This window comes from Podarcis muralis, chromosome 16, assembly GCF_964188315.1.
Source record: "Podarcis muralis chromosome 16, rPodMur119.hap1.1, whole genome shotgun sequence".
Taxonomy (NCBI): Eukaryota; Metazoa; Chordata; class Lepidosauria; order Squamata; family Lacertidae; genus Podarcis; species Podarcis muralis.
In genome coordinates, this window is record NC_135670.1 from 3,305,563 (window position 1) to 3,328,490 (window position 22,928).

Genomic DNA, 22,928 nt, shown 5'->3' on the forward strand with positions numbered 1-22,928 from the left:
TTGTGCATGAGGTGTGGGAATGGTGTGTGGCATAGCTGTCAGCTTACAGATTTGAAAATAAGGGACCAGCAGCCTCGAAAATAAGGGATCAGCAGCCAAAATAAGGGATTTTGCTTAGCTCATACAGAAATCCGCCACTGATGGAGCCATGCTGCTTTGGCTGCCACTAGCAGGGGTTGGACTAGATGATCCTAAGGGTCTACAACTCCAGCCAAAGAAGAATGGCAGACAAAACTGATGAACGACGTCCAGATGGCAAAGCTTACTGGCAGAATTAGAAACCAGGAAGAGGACCTCTTTCATAAAGAATGGGGAAGGTTTATAATTTAGTTGAAAAGCTATTGTAAAGAGTTACATACATTGGTAGGACCGACAGAAAACGTGTAGTAAAAATTTGAACTATGGATGGACAAATGATTTATAAAAATAGAGTCATGAAAGGGATGCAGAGGGGGAAATCACTACATTAAGATGCTGCACTGGCTGGAGGGGATGCTAAGCAGCACGTCGGGGCTGCCATCATCTTGGAGCAAGGAGTTCCATCGGCCCTTCCCCACCCGAAGGAGGGAGACTCTCGCCCATGCCGCCCGCGAGCCTGGCATGAGGTGCTTGCGGCGCCACCGCAGCTGCTGAAGCGCCGCCCTTCTGTGTCCCTCCCCTTAACCTCTTCTTCCTTCCTCAGGCCACCTCCTCAGCCGCTGCTGCCTCCGACTTCCCCTGGCAGCGCGGTGGAAGTTTTGCAAGAGAGGGGCTGCCTGCCCGCCCACCGCCACCCGTCTCCTCACGACGCGCCCTGAGGGGGAAAAGGGAGAGACGGAGATGCGGCAGCCCGTGCGCATGCTCTCTCGCGCGGCGGAGGACCCCGAACCGGGCGAGCATGAAACCCGGGAAATTTAAGGGACATCATCAATAAGGGACAGCAGCGGGAAACGGCACTGGGATAAGGGAGTTTCCCACCAAATAAGGGACAGTTGACAGCTATGGTGTGTGGCCTGGGGTGAGTCCCGAGGGCCGGATAGAGATCCCTTAAGGGCCACCATCACTGGCCTAAAGAAACAATGTGTGGGATAACCAGCCTCATGTAACCAACATACAGTACTTAAGTCGAATTAATGCATGAAGGGGGAAGACCATGAAATAAGCTGTCCTGGCACGCTTGGCTCACCTTGGTTGCAATAAAGATATCGTATATCGTAAAGTGTTCTCATTATAGTTAATCTTATTTAATATACACACTTAATTGATTTAATATATTTCTTTATTAAGCCAAATATAATATACAAACAGATTTATGCACTTTCACTCTCAATGAAGACTTTGAGTCCCTGTCAAGATAAAAAGGCAATACTACTAATTTTACCTGAACTCATCATGTAAAGAGGTCTGAGTTGGTTGCTGCAAGCTCAGACTGCATGGCTCTTACAAACTATTCTTATGTTCCCATGTCCATAATTTAGGAACTTTTCACCACTATAACGAGCCAAGTTTTACAGCCTATGCAATTTTTTCTGAATTGCTGTGTGGAAAAACACATGAATCTGTCCCTTTGGAGAGCTTGCAAGTAAACTGTTTTTAACTTGCCACGCATGTGGTCTTTTTCTTTGTAGGGGGAAGATGGGACTATTTTGGAACTCACTCACAAGGCCATATTTTTAAAGGTCTAACAGTCTATATTTCCACGCTTTACTTTGCAGCATATTTTGTGACTTTAAATCTCTGCTGGGGTTCTCTCAACCAAAGAGTACTTGACCCAAACTTGGATCTTGGCATCCAGGAATTCTCCTTTTATACTGTTATAGATTCTGGTAGAATTAGCAAAAGTTAGAATTAATGATGGTTTGATTAAACTCTGCCAAACATGGAAATTCCTGTACTTGGCCTATGCTGGGGAGCCGGACGAGCCTGGAAAGGCAGGCTGAGTGGAGCCATTAATAAACATAGAACAATCAGTACTCTAACGAAACAGGTAAGACATTCAGCAGCAGACAAGGAAGGGGAAGGTTGCCAGGGAAAAAAAGTGTATTTTAAAATGAGGTTTTTGTAGCCTTATGAGGCTTTGCCCTCGGGTGGGAAAAAGAATTGCACCCGGGAGAGGGAGTGGGAGTCAAACAGACACTCAAGGAATAGTTTCAGAGAAAAAGCTTTATTTCTACCATCCATGAACTGGTAGAAGGAGCAAGTGTGATAACTCACAAACAAGCACGGGTTCACAGCCATTTGCACAGAGCCTTCCAGTTCCCTCCCCTTTCTCCTCCTCTTCAAGAGTCCCGCCTCATGAGTTCCCCTGAGCATGAACAGAAAGCTCCTGTCTTGAGACTATTGAACTCTTGGCGCCCTTCCCAGGAAAGGGGGATGAGAAGCCTTGCGTTCAGCATGTCCAAGATGTTGCAACTAGACTGAGATAAAATTCAGTTCTCAGGCTTGCTTATGCTTGGCATTGACAGAGCCTATCCATTAGCTTTTTTTTTTTTAATATTTTTATTAAAGTTTTCAAAATATTACAAAAAGGAAAAAGAAAAAATACAAAGTAAAAACAGTTAAAAACAATTCAATCTTTCCGTGTCTTATCTTTCATTCGCTTGTTCCCCAGACCTCCTCACACCTCTCTTTTTTGTATCCAGTTCAATTAGTTGGTTCAGCAAATCCTTTCCCTCTTTGTTTTTATCCTAATCTTTAATCTTAATATATTATAACTTTAGATTATCCCCTGTTAACAATCCATTTTTACACATCTTTATAACATTACTGCTGAAAACCACTTAACTTCAATCCAACATCATTCTAACATTCATTAATTTTGCATTGTTTCTGTAGATAGTCTTTAAATTTCTTCCAATCTTCTTCCACCGACTCTTCTCCCTGGTCTCGGATTCTGCCGGTCCTATTCATTAGCTTTTGAAGCTCTCTCGTACTGATAAAAGTAACATTTTGCCTATGCACAGCATCTTGTGAGAAAAGCAGAGGAAAGCTTTAGCTGTGGATTTTTAGAAGAGAGAAAGGGAATTTTGGACAGTTTTGAGGCCTGGGGTGATTTATTGGGGGGGGGGTGACTTCGGGCCTAGGTGGGGCACCTGTCCTCATCTCCTTCAGTTTTGAGCAGCAGCTTTTGGAAAGGAGGGGCCAGAACTCCATGCAGCAATTGGCTGGAGGAGGCTGCACCAAGAGACGTGGGGGGGGGGGGGGAGACTGACTGCTGCATTGGACCCAAGCTTGCTGAAGCTTTGAGGTGCAACGAGAGACACTATTGGGATATGATATTCTGCAGCACATCATAGACTCCAGGTGTAAAGTTGTGTAAAATAAACCATATTTCTTACAAGACACTAGCCTCCGCTGTGCCTCGATTTTCCCAACAGAAATGCAACAATGGCTGAGTGCCTGGAACCCCCTGAAATTTTGCTACAACTTGCAGAGATTGGGCTTTCCCTTGCTGGAGGGAACAGATGCTGGACAGCTGTCTGGATTTTGTGCGCTGAGCAGGAGAGACTGGATGCTTAGAAGTCTCCTTCCAGCTTTGATTCATTGACTAAACAATTTCAATCTATCTATTTCAGTTTCTCATTTTTCCCAATCCTAAATTTAGTTATCCATATTTCTCCTTCAGCTTGTGTGTGTTTTTTAAAGAAGCCCCTTAAGATATGCCAACATTTTAGTTTGCATTTCTCCCAACTGTTTTGTATGCAGCTTTCCACAATGCATAATCTTTGGAAGCAATTTTTCCAACTGCAGATTTTTCTAGGTTATTTTCACTAATATACACATTTTTGTGCACAGATGCAGAACTGCATTGCAAAATTAGGAGTGGGAATTTCAGAAGGTAAGTGAGCCAAAACGCAGCTATTATTTTAGAAAGTGTTAGGTATGTTCGTAATAAAATGTGAACCAAAGTGAATTTCTACCCCTTTCCTCCTCCACCGTGGCATTCAAAATGGCAGACCATACAAGGCCAGAAGTCTTTTGCCTGCTTATCAGGTTGAGCCAGTCCTGGAAGCTGAAGGGAAGCCCCTCCTCCCCACTTATTTAAGCAAATGCATATCCTGCATTTCCATCCACGTTGGCTAACAATATAAAATCCAAGAAACAATATCAAAACCCAATAAAAACCAACCAACCAGGACTCCTGATGTTATTTTTGAGGATATTGTCTGTCAACCATGGTGCCCCCACCCAAATAACCAATGAATCATTTTGTATGAGGTTTGTGGCATCCAGAGAATAAATTATTGAAAGATGACTGTGACACTAGATGCCACTGCTTTGGATGCCATATACCGTATTTTTTGCTCTATAAGACTCACTTTTTCCCTCCTAAAAAGTAAGGGGAAATGTGTGTGCGTCTTATGGAGCGAATGCAGGCTGCACAGCTATCCCAGAAGCCAGAACAGCAAGAGGGATTGCTGCTTTCACTGCACAGCAATCCCTCTTGCTGTTTTGGCTACTGAGATTCAGAATATTTTTTTCCTTGTTTTTCTCCTCCAAAAACTAGGTGCGTCTTGTGGTCTGGTGCGTCTTATAGAGCGAAAAATACAGTGATTTTGCTTCATGTGGAGTAAGGTTCCAAAGAGTTATTGCGAAAATATCAGTTATTTCTTTACAGTATTCTGAAAAGGAACGTGGCAATCACAGAAAGATTGGGAGCACCCAGTGATGAGGCAGGAATCAACATTTAAAACAAACATTCTGAAAAGAGGCAGCTAGTTCAAGTTGTAAATATTTTATTGTGGCTATAAAATTGGAAGGTCTAAAACAAAGCACATGCACTGCAGACCTCTATAAACATTTAATCAGAAATCAATATGTTCTCGAGTCATACTTCCATTATGTTTCAAGAATTATATAGCATAAAATTTTTAAACATTTTCTCTACATTTTTTTTATAACACTTCTAGTAACAGAAAACAAAGTAACAAATGCTTTAAAAGTTAATTGCTAGCTCCAGAGAAAGTAAGATGTGCCTAAGAACTGTTGGAATCCACGGGGCTTAAGTCAATTTTGTGACATCTCATTCCACAGTACTTAGATGTGATTAACTTTTTCTGTGGATGAGGCTACTGGTTACAACATCCTTCCCCAAGCTGGTGCCCCCCCCCCCATTTTTTGGACTACAACTCCCATCAGCCCTGGGACTGATGGGAGTTGCAGTCCCAAAATCTAGGAGGTTGAGTTACAAACCTTTAGCTTTTTCCTTCTTTTAATTCACATGGCAGTAATAATATTGCCTGAATTTTTTCCATTTGGAATCAATTTATCATAGTTTGTTCTTAAGGACATTTCTCTCTGGCCCAATTTAAACTGCTGTTGGGTCTCATTTCGCCCGTGCATGCAACATTAAGCACACTTGAGATTCATTGCCTGGGCACATGTACAGGTAACAACTCAGAGCCCCAAATTTAATGTGAGCCTGACTACATGAAATGCCACATGGGTATATTTTCTTGCACGCCCAATATTACATTTAAATCAGGCCTCAGATAAAGCAGCAGCTCTCTATCCACATTGACAAGTGAAATTTTACAAGACTAGATTTTACATTTACCTGAATTAAAAGCCTGTACTCTTAACTGCAAATAAAAGCACTGAAAAATGTTGGATGGCTTTAACAGGTTAAACTATACCCCCTCTAAAACATCAAAATACTGGGTATAATGAGAAAAACATTCTAGGGAGGGGGGGAAACGGGAAATAATAAACATTTGAAAGCCAATATCTAAATCCACTCTTTTGGTTCACTGATTTTTCTCCGTTTGGGAACTGAGTCTTCACCAGAAAAGAACTCAAGATGATAAACCTTTTTAAAAAAGACAATGAAGTATTATTTAGTCAAACTCAGAGTAGAACCATTAAAATCAACATACTGTCTTACTCTAATGCACCTAAATATTGTCAGGTAGAGCCCAATTATGCTGAGTTACAGAGAACAAATAACTTTGTGTCCTCTCTGCTGGATTTTCAGTGAAGGGTTTGCTACAATTGCCCTATAAACTATGCATCTGTGATATGTCATTGATCAAATGGGAATTTCAAATCTATCTGATCAAATAGGAACTACGCACTTTAACTGAGCAGAATTGTAAATCAGCCTCCCCCCAACCCACCCCAAAGCCTGACACCAGCACCAGGCTGTCACGATGACCCTGGTGTCAGATTCCTCATCTGCAGAGGATGAGGACAAGGACTCTGAAGCAGAAGGGGAAAGGGCATGCAGGGCCAGCTCCAGAAGCACTCTCAGATGAACCTGCTGGACCAGTGCGCCCCTGCCTCAGCCTGAGGATGTGGCGCTGCCATTCTGTCTCAGAGGACTCCCCTGCAGAAGACTCAGAAAGGCCTGTAGCTCCCCTGCTTATCACAGTAGGAGACCAGTGCTGAAGGCCGGGTCCTTTAAGTAGAGCAGCATCTTGCAGCACAGATGGCTATATCAATTACTGTCCCTGCTACTGCTATTGCTGCTGCTGGTATACAGTGCTACCTCGGGTTACATACACTTCAGGTTACATACACTTCAGGTTACAGACTCCACTAACCCAGAAATAGCACTTCGGGTTAAGAACTTTGCTCCAGGAGCGGCAGCAGAGGGAGGTCCCATTAGCTAAAGTGGTGCTTCAGGTTAAGAACAGTTTCAGGTTAAGAACAGACCTCCGGAATGAATTAAGTACGTAACCAGAGGTACCACTGTATAAGGTCTCAGTTTCAGCTTGTTCCTTGCTGGAGAAACCTCAGAGCGCCATATTCCCCAGATCACAGGCTGAACCCTGCCTTGCATCCATCCAGCCTGACATTTCCCCCACCTCTTCTGGATTTTGCAGTGCTGTTCTCCAGCCAAGTATTGTGTACAAAAATGGGTACACTGTGGCAAAGTGCACATATTATGCACAGATATTCCCCAGTATACACAAAAATGTGTGCACTGTGCCCCAGTATACACAAAAATAGGTATACTGAGACAAGGTGCATAAAAGTGCACAAATTAGTGAAAAGAACATACAAAAGAGTATTATGTTAAGAAAAATTGTTTTGCAAAAATGTGTATATTCTGCAAATGTGTATAAAAAGGTAAAGGACCCCTGACAGTTAAGTCCAGTCACGGACGACTTTGGGGTTGCAGCGCTCATCTCGCTTTACTGGCCGAGGGAGCCGACGTTTGTCTGCAGACAGTTTTTCCGGGTCATGTGGCCAGCACAACTAAGCCGCTTCTGGCGAAACCAGAGCAGCACACGGAAACGGCATTTACCTTCCCACCGGAGCGGTACCTATTTATCTACTTGCACTTTGACGTGCTTTCGAACTGCTAGGTTGGCAGGAGCAGGGACCGAGCAACGGGAGCTCACCCCATGGCGGGGATTCGAACCACCGACCTTCCGATCGGCAAGCCCTAGGCTCTGTGGTTTAGATCACAGCACCACCCAAATGTATATATTAGAAGAAATTGGCACTGAAATTCAGATAAATTTTCATGAGGACTTTTAAAAAGAATTTCACAATTACCGCTCACTCTTCCAAGCAGTGGGCGGGGTTTGCGACTCGGCATGGGCTTCCCATGCCAGGGTGACACCCCCTTTAGTTCCTGGCTATTGCTCCACTCCCTCCCCGGCTACCCAATCGGCTGCGGCTGGGGGGCAGAGCAAAGACCAGGTAGTGCAGGCTCCAGCCGACCATCTCTCCATTCAGTCTTTGGAGATGTAGAAATGTGGAGAAATCAACTGAAAGCTGGAAAAAATGAGGGGAATTGAGGGAAACCAAAACTGTCAGACTTGCCCATCCCTAACAGCAGGTAATACTCACCATTGTCCTACATCTCAGGGCAAACAGGTTATGGAAAAGCAGGCCATAGAACTCACTACCTGCCAGCAACACCTTAGCTCCAACCAAATTAGCAGAGCCAAAAACAGCAAGTCCAGAAAAAGCAAAAACTTGTGTGTAGGAAAAGGATGTCACCATACTGGTTCCTGGAGCTGTTTTGCAACGTAAGCGGTTGTTGAGGGTCCTCGTCACACAAGTTGTATTGAAGAGACATATATTTTAAACTGCCTATTTCTCAGCAATTGTTTGGGCATCCCTGGGTTATTTGCCTCTTTCTCACTTTGGGAACTGCTGTTTCTGCTCTGGTCAGCCTCCCTGCCTGTGAAACGGAAGCTCTGAAGATGCAGACTGGGTGACAGCCAGCACCTTCTGAGGCTCCAGCTGGGAGGGAGAATCCAGAAGAAACAAACCCATCCCACCTCCACAAACCACATTTTGTTCTGTGCAGCCTCATTTGTTCACTGTAATGGCTGCAATTGAAGGCATCATTTTGTCCACTTAAGGCCACAGTCCTAGGCACTGTTTGAACCCAATGAAGCACAGTGGGACTTCACCAAGTAAACATGCCTAGGGCAAGGTTGCACAGCAGGTCTCACTCAAATCAACAGGACTGACATGAGTGAAAACACAGTGGACGACAGCCCTATAAAATCACCTAATTTTCCAATATTGTAATTGCCCCTAAACAAAAAACAGTGACAAACCAAGGCTCCTGGTTTTGCATAGAAATGTTGGATTCATAAAGACTGGAGATGGGGGCACCCACAGCAAGAACTCTTGTTACTTTCCTCATAATGCATGGAAAGAACTTACTGGCTTGCCCGATTCTGCGTTTCTTCTCTTCTGGGTTTCTCTGGGACACTTTGCTGCTAACTGAATTTTGTTGCTGCCTCCCTTGTCACCCTTGACAGAGACAGAAGAACCGTTAGCTCCAGGAGAGAGGTCTGCAGATGGCTATTAAGAAGCGCGCTGTGCATCCGTAGGCTGTTACTCTTCCTCAACGTGTGTTAAAAAATTAATGAAGGACTCTTTAAGAGTGGCGACAGTAAGGGCAAGTCTTAGCTTGGTCATGACAACATTATGATTTACTTTCACCGCTGTACATCTGAAGGGCATTTCCTAAGATGCTGATTCTGGTGGAATCTTCCCCCACAAAGTCTATAAGGTGAAAATGTCAGTAAAAGCAACTGGCAGATGCCTACGAAGGTTTGTTTCTGTACTGAACAGAGCAAAACTAGGAGAGGAGGGAGGGTAGAAACAACCTTAGTCTGATGGACAAGAGAGTGGGGATGGTCCCTCACAGTCTGTAAAAGAGATGAGCTGAAATCTTTACAAAACTTTTTCAGCTCAAACGCAGGACCTTCTGGGTTGTATGGTTTCATGCAACTTTCTTCCTAGGTTTCAGAGTCCAAGGCCTCCTTAGAAGCACAAACTATCAAAAACTTGTAGTAATCTAGTCCTGCAGCTTGTACAAAACTCAGCTTCTTACATTTTTAACATTACCTCCCTCGAAATCTTGCTATGGACAACAATAGCTTTGTCTATCTTTCACAAAGGCTAAGCTCTGGTATTTTATTGTTGAAAATAAACTAATGAATATGCTGCCCTACTGGTGCTACTACTATTTATAATAAATGTTTAGGTTACCTCCAGACTGTTATTATTTTTTGGGATGAATTCAATGGCATATCAGGAATTTAGCTTTATGCAATTTAAGTTGATTTAAAGCACTCTGGAGCAACAAATCCATTTTAAAAAGACAGCAGACCCTTTGTGGTAAGGAACGTGATGGGAAAATGCACTAAAAAAGTGTGGGATGAATTATCAATTGATGGGAAGAGGTATATAACCTCCCTGCAAACAAATCAGGATAAATGCTCAATAAACAGGGCATCTGAAGGAGCCTTAGTTAGTGCCCAAACATGCTGGACATGAACACGGCAATGGCATGGCATTGCCACTGGAGCCTAAATCAAATATTTTCCAAGAGCTCAGTATGAAGCTGTGAGAAGAAATCTGGGCTGTGATGCTGAGCACCTGGGTTCAGCTGTGCAGCTTATCATGTGGCCTTATGAAAATCACAAGCTTGCTGGGAGGATAACTAAGGCACTGCATTTGGAGTACTATTGCGGGGGAAATGCTATGGAAATAAATGAATACATTATTAAAAATAATAGAATTAATAATAATCCTGACTGCAACTTGCGCAACAGTAGCAAAATTGAGGTAACCTGAAAAATGAGCTAAGCCTTAAAGAACAGGGTTTGTATTGTAAAAATCTAAGTTATGCATCCCTTAATTTTTTTATCTCATTCAGATCATGCAACAGAATAGTTCGTTAATTATTTTAAAAATGACACTAACAGTGTTGCCTTTAAACTTCCTTCCACTTCGGGTCTTTCCCTCAGCTACTTCAAGTTCTGATGTCTTATTAATTAGATGTTCCACCTAGAAACAGTTAAACAAACAAAGAGAACAGCTTTTTAAAAGAGAACAGCTTTGGTTTGGGCTCTTGGAATGAGGACAAACATACCTACACAGTTTTGTGTGTGATTTTGCCATATATACACCCATACAAACAATAACTACATACATTTTGCAGGAACTCTTCCGCTAATTGTCAGATTGCGTTGCACTTGTTAAATCTAGTAAACATTTATCCAGCCACAAAAAAGTAAATCCAAAAAACTAAATGAGAACAAAAAAAAAGGGCCGCTTTATACCTGAGAACTATTGATGGAGAAAGTTTGGCTATCTTCTATCCTCATGTCTTCATCTTCTTCACACACTAAATTAAGTTCTGGGAATGGCATTGGAAGAAAATTGTACAAATTCTCAGAACACTGAATAAACAAAGAATTTATATTTCTGTACATAAGTAGAATGTTCTTAAAAGAGGATTGACAGATACATTGACAAGGCTCTAGTCTTCTCTGAGTGAGAGGCAGCCTCCTCCAGAAGGTGCAGGCAGTTGCTAAGGAGACAAAAACTGCTGGAGATATTAACTGTGAGGAACGTGGTCCTTCCTCCCCTGCTGTCATTGCAAGTTCAGGATGTGAAAATAGTCTAAACATGTGGGAAGGTTCATTCTTGGGGGAAAGGACATTGCTAAGTGGTAAAGCACACATATTGCATGCAGAAGGTCCAAGTTCAATCTTTGGCATCTCCAGGTAAGCATGGGAACAACTTCTGCCTGAAATCCTGTGGAGCCACTGCCCATTGGTGTGTAGACAGTACTAAGCTAGATGAACTAATGAATGTGACTTAGTCTAAGGCAGCTTCCTATGTTTCTAGAAAGCAAGAGTTGTAGCTCAGTGGTAGAGAATCTGATGTCCAGGTTCAATCTCTGGCATCTGGGAATGACCTCTTGCCTGAAACCCTGAAAAGTCATTGGCAGTCAGGCAATACTGAGCTAGATGGACCAATGGTCTGACTTGGTATTTAGCAGCTTCCTGTGTTCCTATCTTCTAACCCAAGTCCTGAGCTGAGTGTCATGCACAGTTTCATAAAATTAAAGAGGTGTGCAGAAAAGGTGTTGCCATGGAGAACACATCACCGTGTACCAATATGAAAGCAAAACACTCCTAGATAACATATGCTCTGTGTACCTTTAGTAGGAGGAACCCTGTGTGTGTTTTGCTGCTCCCTCATTCTGTTTTCTGCAATAAAATCTTCCTGTGTAAAGAAAACAAACAAGAACGTCTTCAACAAAGCTGAAATGTACCTGTAAAAGCATTTTGTTAAGGATAGGCAATGCAAATACTGTCAAAATTTCAAATAATAATAACTCCATACATCACTACAAAACTATAAAAATAAATTTCAAACCCTTACATCCATTTTATCAAGATGCTGTGGCTTTGTGGAAGTCAATGCCTTCCCTTGCCTTAATAAGTCTGCATCGATGCACTCCATTCGATCTTTTTCCGTCGTCACTTTAACTTTCATCGTATGAAAAGGGGTTGGAACCTCACCAACACTTAGGTACATTGGCTCCCCCTCGAATGCCACTGCTTCACAATGACCCTCTTTGAATCCTGGAGGGTGGTAATCAGGAGGTGTAACTAAAAAGGAAAATTGGTGATATTCCACAATGGGAAACATTTGTTTCGTCAGCAATTATTCTGACAATTATTCTGATGTTGAACAGAATTAAAATTTGAAATGGTACCTTCATCGTAATAGAACAGCTTCATCGTCAGACAGACATCACCAGGCAGAGGGCCTAGGTTCTGCATCAGGACATAAATCTTTCGTAGCATCAGGATACTAGCTTTCTTAGTATTTGTGCACGTGTTGTTGGAATTACTTCCATTGTTTTTACTAGAAAAAACAAAACCATCCATTATTTGAAAGCAAGGGCAGCTGGTGCCTCTATTAGCAATATTGAAAATGGAAACAGGAGCCTTCTTACATCCCTAGCCCTTACCCACAAAGAGTGGCTTTACTTTCCTTCTTCCCATCCTCCGCTCTCCTGATCTCTCTAAGCAACATGCCCCAGCCCACCATGGTTTAAAGCAGTCAGGACCCACTATTGACTCTGAGCCTGATCTAAACTAGATAACAATGGTAGCATTGCACTCCTCACATGGTAAAGTATTTAAGAAATTTTAAAGTTAGTTTGGGTTAAAGGTAGGTCATGGGCTGAAAATGCTGAAGACAATTGTTTAAAGTACTGTATCTATATTCTGGAAGTCAAATCCATTAGGTACAGGAGAAATTGGGAACCGATAAAATTGCATATTTGCTACTTGATAATATTTCCTGAGCCCTTCTCATAAATGTGGCTAGAAACCAGTTGAAGGCTGATTGTTATTGAGCATTTGTTCTGCAACAATTAAATGCCTTCTCTTTGGTGAACAGAGGGACATATTAACATCCAGTTTCTAGAATCAAAGAATACATGTTGGCTTTTCTCAGCTTGCTAGAACAGCCTGGCAGAGAAATGTCTTGTATAACTGCCTGATGAAAACAGTGGGGTAGGAGAGGAGAGAATACCTTGTGAAATCCATAGATGGTCCTTGATCGCTGTATTTGAACTTAAACTGGTAGCACTCTGTAACAGTCTAAACACAAAACATAGTAGTTACGTATCAAGTGCCGAAAATTGGAAACAGCAAGTAGAATGCAGCACCAGTCTAACAAATCCTCTGCCTTTGAATGTCCTCCAGTAAGCTGAGGGTGGAGGACATGGGCTCTCTTTCCCCTGTTTTATTGTCATAATTACCCAGTGAGGTAGGTTAGGCAGAACAAGAGTGACAGGTCCTGAAGTGAGTTTCATGGCTGAGTGGGGAGTTGAATCCAGGTCTCCACAATCTGAATCTAAGCACTTTGGCTCTCAGTAGTAATGTATACTGATAGTTAATACTTTTAAACTCATTGTATCTAAAGTGAACAAGCAATATGGATACTTAGCTGTGCTACTGAACGCAATGGGTTGCATCTGGTATTGGTCCTAGACCCCCTGAAATTAATCAACATGACTAACTTATGTATATCAATTTCAACCTAGCTGAATACCACTCATTGGACTGAAATCTCTTTTAGAGCCTTTGATGACAGAAAGGCTGGGTTTGACTCTTTTAAATAGACTTCATCCAGAGTGGATGTTAATGATAGCTTCCAGGCCACCCAGACTGCCAATTCACAAGCCAAACCAGCAATTTGTTTCAAGGCTTCCCTGCACCACTCACTTTCATGGAAGAAAGATCCACTTCCTTTAAACAACATCAGTATTAAAAAATGGAATGTCCTTCATCATGGAGTTTGATTTGATGCTGGCCTAAGTACTGCAATCCAGTTTTAATCCCTTTTTCATTACCAGCTTTCCTTTGTGGTCATTTGGATATTCTTTTTAAAAAAACAATGCACACTTTTCTAATGAAATTAGGGTCAGCAGAAGCAAATAATAAGAGAAACGATTGCCATAAAGTCTGGGCTGCAACATTTAATATGTAGAATTCATCTTCTTTAATATTATTCTAATTATCACATCAAATAGAGGAAGAGTGACACCTAGTGGCTGGATTTTTTTATCCTTATCTGTGGCAAGGGATATGCCTGGGGAAGAGAACTTGCGGTTCTCCAGATGCTGTTGGACTCCCAGCTCCCATCAGCCTCAGCCAGCCTGGAAAATCATCTGTGATGATGGGAGTTGTAGTCCAGCAACACCTGGACTGCCACAGGTTCCCCAACTCAGCAATATACACGATACACTCTTCCCTTGTTCCCAAAGAAAGGAAGAGTCAAACTCGACAAGAAGTGATTGGCTCTCCTGAAGTTTCCTCCCCACCCTACCCCTTTAGCCAAGGGGATGAATTAGATGAGGACCGCAGCCGCTGGTTTCCCCCCAAACAATGTATTCCCAATCTGAATCCACCACTTTTATAAAGCTGGTTGCAGATTAGTGTTTGAAAAAGGAGGTGGTGTTGGAATGTAGAGATGGTGAGAAAATAGTCCAATTACAGTAAATTTCAAAAACCATTGCCTTCAAATGGCTGTTTAATGATTTCTATTAGAGGTGTCCTTTGATCTTTCATAGTGGTCACTGTCACATGCACTGAATGATCTTACAATCCACATTTGTCGACATGTGTCTCTTTCAGCATGTCTCTTCACAAAAAGTATGTATTGATCCAGGACAAAACATCTGCAATATAAAATGTGCACTTATGAATGCAAAACCATAAACTTACCTGAGGATCATCCTGGTTGGTGTAGACCTGTATTTAAAAGATAAACAACATAATCAGGACAATACCAAATACAATACAGTATATGAAGTATTAATTAATTTTGAAATGTGGACGTGTATAAATATATATTAAACTTACCGCTAAGACGATTAATCTGAGCTATTTACCCAAAACAATAAAGAAAATAAATTAGAAATTAAAAGCATTATAGTGTGTTTACTATAATGAAAATTGCTAAGATGAATCTATGAACGCACAGTTACTCATTAAAGATAAAACCATATTTAACTTACATATTTTTTCTGCAGTGCATCATAGCATCCCAGCATCCTGTAAAAATCATAAAATGCTACTGCTTCACACAAATATATGCATTTTGGGTTGTTTAATCCCATTCATCTGTATCTATTGTGCAATTTTTCAACCCTGCTTTTATTCATTAAATGCTTAACATTATTTTATGGGCCTGACAAAGACAGCAATTGGATTCCTATTTACACTGAGTGAAATCCTCAACTACACACACACACACACACACACACACACACACACACACACACACAACTTTCATCTCTAGCCAGCACCCTGAAGCCAAAATCTGCTTTGGCCACATCACTGTCCCTTAAATCTCTGAAATGCCTTCCCCCTCCACTCCTGAATCCTGCACAAGCCCCTTTATCATTCCACTCGTCTCTCCAGAAAAATCCCCACCTACAGTATAACCATTTATCCTCCAGCTCTATCACTCTGAAATGTCTGAAGTTCTTCTGCTCGCTCAAATGGCATTTTTGTTCTTCTCTTAGTCCTTCTGAAGCCTGGAAGTGTTTCCCATCATGCCACCTCTCTTACTTCCTTTAAATTCTATCCTTTCCATTCCCTCATCTGTACTATACATTTAAAGCAGTATCATACCATTTTAAACAGTCATTGATTCTTTCAAAGAGTCCAGTGAAATGTTCGCCTCACAGAGCTACAATTTCCAGAGTGGTTTAAATATCAATCCCTCTTTCCAGGCCAGGGAACTCTAAGAATCTCTGTGAGGTGTATGGCAGGACGGGGAGTCTCCTAACAATTCTCAGCACCCTTAATTAACTACAGTTCTAAGGATATTTTGGGTGAAGCTATGACTGTCTAAAGTGGTATGATACTGCTATAAATGTATAGTGCAGTGTTAGAAACTGAGATAAGAAAGCTAGGAGCTAAATGGCACCCTAAATCTAGGTTATGGGTGCAACAAGGGAAGGTCTAGGCATGTTTTTTTTAAATAACGAGAATACAAAGCTGGAAATGAACTGCAGCTAAAATATTATGTTCATTTTTCACATGGTCTAGTCCTTCCCCTGCCCACACCCCTAATATTCTTAAGAGGGTCTCATCTCCAGTCTTCAGAAAGCGGCTGGAAGTGGGGAGGAAAAGGTCTTCCTTCCCTTCCACTCTGCCGTTTTAATATGAAATCTTAGGCACAGTACTGCGTCCAGAGCTCAGAAACTGCTCACGCTAATGAAATTCCCTGTCGCAAAATGCGTCTATAACAAAGGGAGTTTTGAACACTGGTATAGTGCGGACCTTTGCCAACAAAGGTCCGTCTAGTTCAAGCTCTGGTTTTCCCAGTAGTGATGTATGGAAGTGAGAGCTGGACCATAAGGAAGGCTGGTCGCCGAAGAATGGATGCTTTTGAATTCTGGTGCTGGAGGAGAGTCTGGAGAGTCCCATGGACTGCAAGAAGATCCAACCTCTCCATTCTGAAGGAAACCAGCCCTGAGTGCTCACTGGAAGGACAGATCCTGAAGCTGAGGCTCCAATACTTTGGCCATCTCATGAGAAGAGAAGACTCCCTGGAAAAGACCCTGATGTGGGGAAAGATGGAGGGCACAAGGAGAAGGGGACGACAGAGGATGAGATGGTGGGACAGTGTTCTCGAAGCTAGCAGCATGAGTTTGACCAAACTGCAGGAGGCAGTGGAAGACAGGAGTGACTGGCGTGCTCTGGTCCAGGGGGTCACGAAGAGTCGGACACGACTAAACAACAACAACAACATAGTGCGGATGGGGGCAGCACATAGTACCAAACCTAGGTACATATATGTCACCTCTTGTTCCCTTGTTCAAACCTGCCTCCATTTCCCTTCATCTGTTTTCTCATGTTGAATTACAGACTGTAAGCTCCCTGCGGTAGGGACCTATTCTCTAATTATTTGCAAAGTGGAAATCACAAAAAACCTACCATTTCACCAGCTGACTGGAGCCAGGGCAGTTTTTATCTTCCCGCAGTATTTTCACACAGAGGTCTTAAAATACAATCAAAATACATTTGATCAATCTTAACTACAACATTGATAACGCTATTACTGACAACTTTTTCTGTTCTTTACACAAGCACAGAATGGAAAGGGAGAATCACTCAACAGCAGTTTGCAACAATAACTCTGCACTTTCAAATAATTATTTGATTACATGTTTTTGCATATTTTAAGGATGGTCCTATATTGATTGCATGGTTTTATTGTATTTTGAGATTGCACCCTGCTTTGGGATCATATTCTGCTGGAAAGCAGGTTACAAATGTTTATAAGTAAATACATAATAATAGCTTAAAGCTCAGGTACTTTTTCTGGCGTATCACTATGTAGTAACTTCTGAAGATCACAGTCTGGTGTGTTTATCAGCTACACTAAAGAGAAAGTTTGCTCTTTTTGGAAAAGCCATTACCATCAATATATCTTGTTCCATATGCACTTTCTGGAAATATCCCTCTTAGGTAGGTAATGCAGGATACAGCTATTGCCAGCAGTCTTTTCACTAATACTAGAGATTGCTGCTCAGTTGATATTTTGTTGGGAAATATTATTGCACTCTAAAAGGTAAAGAAGAAAGAATTAAGAAGAGCATGGATTCAGAATAGCTCTACACATTCTTTGGTCAATAAATACCATATGCAAGTGCCTAACTCACTGCAACCTTCTGTGCATCATACTGAGTTGATCTAAACACAATGGTTACCATAAACATATAATTACTGTTAAAAAACTTATTAAAGGGTAAGAGAAATTAAATTTTTGAAATGGAACTATACCAGATAGGTTCTTTGCTTCTGAGCAGTTGCCATATTTCCTGTTCTTTCTCAGTCACCTATTGATAAAAAATGTTGTGTTAGTATATACAGTGTTTTGGTGAGAAATTCCAGTTTCTAAATTTAACATACGACATATCATGTGAAAAGATTTGTTGCTCCTGGGAGCAGACTCTCTTTTTATAAAATGCCCCACTTGGTTTAAAATGAACACATTATTTATTTAATATGTACCGTATTTATTTATTTGTTATTAAAATGCTTTATGTTGCCTCTAATATCACAGATGGAGAGTTTTAGACTATATTTTATTGGTTGCATTTTTTTTCCAGCCGGGACCATACCTCTTCTGTCCTGCCCTGCCCGCTCCTTGAGGGTACTAACAAGCTCTCGACTCTAACCAGCTCAACGGACTCCATTGAAATTAATGACCATGGCTAGCTTCAATGTATTCCTTTCCGTCTACTCTGAGTAGAACTGAGTTGGATACAACCCAGAGTGCTCTTGGCCTGGCTGAAATGTGTTTTTGACCTGTGATGACCGTGCATGTCTCTTCCTTGCCTGGGTGAACGATAAAATCACCGAGGCTTTTCATTTAACAATTCAGCAGTATATACATTTTATGAAATAAATACAAATAGAGAAGGGACCCCGAGGGTCATCCAGTCCAACCCCCAGCAATGCAGGAATCTCAGCTAAAGCCTCCAGGACAGACGGCCACCCAACCTCTGCTTTAAAACCTCCAAGGAAGGAGAAATGTGTGGGTCTGCGCAGGAACACTCTTGTCTTTTTGTGTGTGCAGAAACTGCCCTACTGCTCAAAGGCAAGAGTCAGATCCGCTGCAAGTTTGCCTCTGGCCCACCCACCCGCCATTGGCAGAGGCAAAGCTAGGCTTTATTTCACCCGGGTCAAAGTTTGGCACACACAACCCACACATTTACATCATAGCTGTCAACTCTTCCCTTTTCTTGCGAGGAATCCTATTCGGAAGAAGTGAATTTCCCTTTAAAAAAGGGAAACGTTGACAACAGCTATGATTTACGTGCACATGCACACAGGCTGGGGGCCTCATTGGTGCCCTTCTGGAAGCTGCACCCAGGACAAAAAAACCCAGCTAGAACCATAGCTGTCAACCTTTGGATTTGAAAATAAGGGATCAGCAGCCTCGAAAATAAGGGATCAGCAGCCTCGAAAATAAGGGATCAGCAGCCTCGAAAATAAGGGATCAGCAGCCTCACCTGTCCAGGGGACAGTCTATGGGATATCTAACAATCCGGGATAGCAGCGGGAAGCAGCGCTGGAATAAGGGAATTTCCCGCAAAAAAAAATGGAAGGTTGACAGCTATGGCTAGAATCCCCACCCCCACCCCCCGTAGCTACCTGGAAAAAGGAACATGGCTCCTTTTTTCCATCTGGGCATTCTTATTATCTCTTACGAAATTAAAAGACGCCTGCTTCTTGGGAGAAGGGCAATGACAGGCCTAGACAGCATCTTGAGAAATAGAGACATCCCCTTGCCAACAAAGGTCCGTATAGTTAAAGCTCTGGTTTTTCCAGTAGTGATGTATGGAAGTGAGAGCTGGACCATAAAGAAGGCTGATCGCTGAAGAATTGATGCTTTTGAATTATGGTGCTGGAGGAGACTGGAGAGTCCCATGGACTGCAAGAAGATCCAACCTCTCCATTCTGAAGGAAATCAGCCCTGAGTGCTCACTGGAAGGACAGATCCTGAAGCTGATTCTCCAAGACTTTGGCCACCTCAGGAGAAGAGAAGACTCCCTGGAAAAGACTCTGATGTTGGGAAAGATGGAGGGCACAAGGAGAAGGGGAGGACAGAGGACGAGATGGTGGGACAGTGTTCTCAAAGCAACCAGCATGAGTTTGACCAAACTGTGGGAGGCAGTGGAAGACAGGAGGGCCTGGCGTGCTCTGGTCCAGGGGGTCACGAAGAGGCGGACACGACTAAACAACAACAACAAAATTATCTCTTACACCAGGAATGTGGAACCTTTGCTCCCTGCCATGGGCATAGCCAGGATTTATGTTGGGTGGGGAGAGAACAAAGCTCTTTGTGCTGCAATTGTTCAGTTAGTTTAGGGTTTTGAAATTTATTTACTTGATTTAGTGTGGGGAGCAGCTGCGCCCCACCCCCGCCCCAGATGTTGATGGACTACAACTCCCATCATCCCTAGCAAGCATGGCCAAAGACGAGGGGTGATGGGAGTTGTAGTCCAGCAAATATCGAGCGAGCCAAAGTTTTCCCGATTGAAATTGTCCCCTCGTCCCTCCCAGCTATTTACTCCACTGAGGGAGGAAAAACAACACTGAAGCTTGGGAGGGACGAGGGGAGCAAATTAGATCTGTAAGAAAAGTATAGGATGAGGGAAGGCTCGCATATTATCTACCAACCTCTGGGCATTAAGAGCCCAGCTGCAAATGTCAGCTGGGAAGTTGGCAGCAGCAGCCCTGAGGTTTACGATCGAGATGGAGTGTAATATATAAAATGGGGGGAAGTTCAGGTGGAGAAGCACTCCTGAGAGACCACGTCTGACTTGAGGCGATTCAAAACAGCCAAGCCATGTAGCGCACAATGGGGCTTTTTTGCTTTGAGGGTCGGGGCGATTTAGGACGGCCGTGCTTATAATAATAATAATAATAGTAATTTTTATTTATACCCCGCCCTCCCCAGCAAGGCCGGGCTCAGGGCGGCTAACAAGCAGTAAGAAAAACAAGTTATCAGCAGACGACCTCTCATTACATTAAATAAAATTAATTCGGGGATATTAATTTCTTTAAAACAGACGCCCTTACATCATATATACAGACTGTAGTATTTTATTTTTAACTATTTCAGGGTGATTCCCACACGCTTTTCAAAATCCTTTTTCCTCTCAGCAAAGAGCAGGGGTTTTTAGGCTCCTCGCGCCTCCCCCGCTTTCCCGCCTTTTTTCGCTCCTCCGACGCCGACGGTTTAACGGACGGCCGCCCTTCCCGCTCCGCCGCCTGAACTTTCCCGCCTTTTTTACACCTCAGGCGACCCAACTCAGTCGCTCAGGGCGAAACCTATTCAGACTGAAGGGTCGAGCGAGTACACTGTAAACAATAATAATACTTTCCTTCCCTAGTTGACATTTTATTCACCCTCCCCGCAGAGTTACTTAATAAAGCCACATTTCTGTTTTTTCCACCAAGATAGTCCCCATCTTATGGTAACTTTTAACGCTATCAGAAGCAAATCGCCACCAATCACTATTGTAATCTGGTGGTTTTTACCTTACCATAGATCTTAACTATTTTTGGAAGGTTTTAAATAGGTTTTTTTTAAAAAACAAAAAACCTGAAACTTTCATTGTCTTATTCTTCTAAACTGCTCTCAGGTTCATTCGTTTTTTACAATCAAGCGACATAAATCTCATAAAATCAAAAAAATAATTGTTAGTGGGTTCCATTCAATGCTAATTCTTTTCAGGCCCATTGAAGTTAATAGACCTAACTTGCTTCCATCAATTTCAATGGCTCTACTCTGAGTAGAACTTTAGCTGGCTACAACCCCTTATTGTTTTAAAATAGTTCCTTAACAGAAGTGGGGTGTTAAGTATAAAATGGCATTGTTCTTGGAAACCATGTCTTACTTAAAAGAAATATCACCTTTTTCTCCCCACCCTCAGCTCTGTGCCTTTCTATCATTGTCTGGCAGGCAGAAATTCTCCGGGTGAAGCTTCCCCCAACCAGTTAACATCTTCATGACAGGAAAAGCGGACCCTGTTTTAATTTCATGCCAGGCATGGTTTTAAAAGCACATAAGAATATTTTTTCGCTGAAGAGGCGCTGCAGCCCCCTCTTAGACAAGGGAAAATACACATTTAAGGACATAATATGTGTACAGTTTATGCCCACATACTCAGAGGGACTGCCCTCAACCTCCTTCATGGCCAATAAGTTTGCAAACTGGCCAGCAAAAAATATACTGTATATGCAGCATCTTCTCCATCTTTAACAGAAATCAGAATGTGACATTTTTCATGGCATGGAATTCAAATTATTTTTGCCCTAGCTACAGATCAGATTGCTGCTCAAGACAACCCTACCCTAGGTCTGATATAAATATAGATATAGATATAGACAGCAATTATTTTATAAAGTCAAGAGTAGTTGAATAGGAGATGGGCTGTGCTGACTGAGTACCCTATAAGGCCTTCCTTGTATCTGTGTGTCCAAGTTGGCCAGTTTCCCACTGGTGAATGGAAAAAGCACTCTGCGCATCCTCAGAGAACATTTCCTCAATTACCTTCTTACCTCCCCTGCTAAACTGACATTGAAAACAGGGCAAAGTCAAGTACGGCTCTTTCACGCCACACCTTCTGCAAAGAAACTCTTTTCACACATATTTTTGAAGGAACAGGGTTAATGTCTAAACCAGAGGGGTATAAAAGGGTGTTAGGGTATTTTTGTGTGTAGAGAGATACATGGTAGATGTGAGGAGGGAAATTTATCCAATAACTGTTCCTCAGAGATACTGAATGAAGAGGAGAGTGCTCAGTTTTCTTTACTGTGAGGCATTAGAGCTCAAAGTTGTTTAAAAGTTAGTTTAACCTGGAATCCCATGTGTCCAGAGTGGTTGTGATTATTCAGTGGTGTTCAAATGTACTTTTATTATTCCTTAACACTGCACAATGGCCCAAATCTGGGAATTCAAAATGTGGCCTGGCAAATGTGTCGTATGTTCAGAATGAAGTGAAGGCATTAGCTGGCAATAGCTATATACGTCCTTGGAAAACATAGCTTGACCTTTGCAGTGCACACACATTCCTTAAAAATTCCAGGCAGTAACAGCCCATGATATTTTGCAGCCTGATCCATACCAAATCAAGGTGCATGATCCCAAAAGCCGACCAAGATATTCTGGCACCTGGGGCAGAAAATCCCACAAGAATAATAGAATTGTAGAGTAGGAAGGGACCACAAGGGTCATCTAGTCCAATCCCCTGCAATGCAGGATAATAAACAACAATTTGTTGTCCTTTCATAACACTTTGAGTCAATTTACCCAATGGTAGAGCCGTCCCTGATTCCAGGTTGCAAAAATTTTCTTTCATGAATGTTATGTACTGAGTTGAATAGGATCCAAAAGGCAGCAGTCTGATTGGTCCTAGAACAATGTGTGGCCCTTCAAGTCTCTCTATCTGGCCCTCAGAACTTTCCCCAGGCCACATACACTCACTGGCCCTGTTTTTGCACCTTGGGTGTTTTTGATTCTGGAAATGTGTCTTTGAACAGCAATAATGCCTCTTCCTTACCTGGATGGAGGATAGAGAGGTGTTAAGTGTAGACACTATTAAGTCTATTGTGCAAAAGTAATATTTACAT

The 22,928-nt window shown here is 42.3% G+C and overlaps 1 protein-coding gene across 4 annotated transcripts; it reads right to left on the reverse strand.

The window, feature by feature from the left end:
* Window positions 1-4,717: 4,717 nt before the first annotated feature.
* HORMAD1 (HORMA domain containing 1) lies at window positions 4,718-20,869 on the reverse strand. Of its 4 annotated transcripts, none has more exons than XM_028709564.2 (15): window positions 20,373-20,869; window positions 17,565-17,620; window positions 17,201-17,345; window positions 16,716-16,779; window positions 14,786-14,822; window positions 14,631-14,651; window positions 14,493-14,519; window positions 12,796-12,863; window positions 11,969-12,120; window positions 11,632-11,861; window positions 11,406-11,472; window positions 10,521-10,597; window positions 10,162-10,245; window positions 8,611-8,700; window positions 4,718-5,788 (listed from the first exon to the last, which is right to left on the reverse strand). In XM_028709564.2, the coding sequence occupies exons 2-15, from the start codon at window positions 17,595-17,597 to the stop codon at window positions 5,708-5,710; spliced, it is 1,176 nt and encodes a 391-aa protein (XP_028565397.2). In that variant the 5' UTR covers window positions 17,598-17,620; window positions 20,373-20,869; the 3' UTR covers window positions 4,718-5,707. The 4 variants fall into 4 exon arrangements, with proteins under 4 accessions (XP_028565397.2, XP_028565401.2, XP_028565398.2 ...); XM_028709568.2 differs by lacking the exon at window positions 20,373-20,869 and adding an exon at window positions 19,971-20,197; XM_028709565.2 differs by lacking the exon at window positions 20,373-20,869 and adding an exon at window positions 19,678-19,719.
* Between the last annotated feature and the right edge of the window lie 2,059 nt (window positions 20,870-22,928).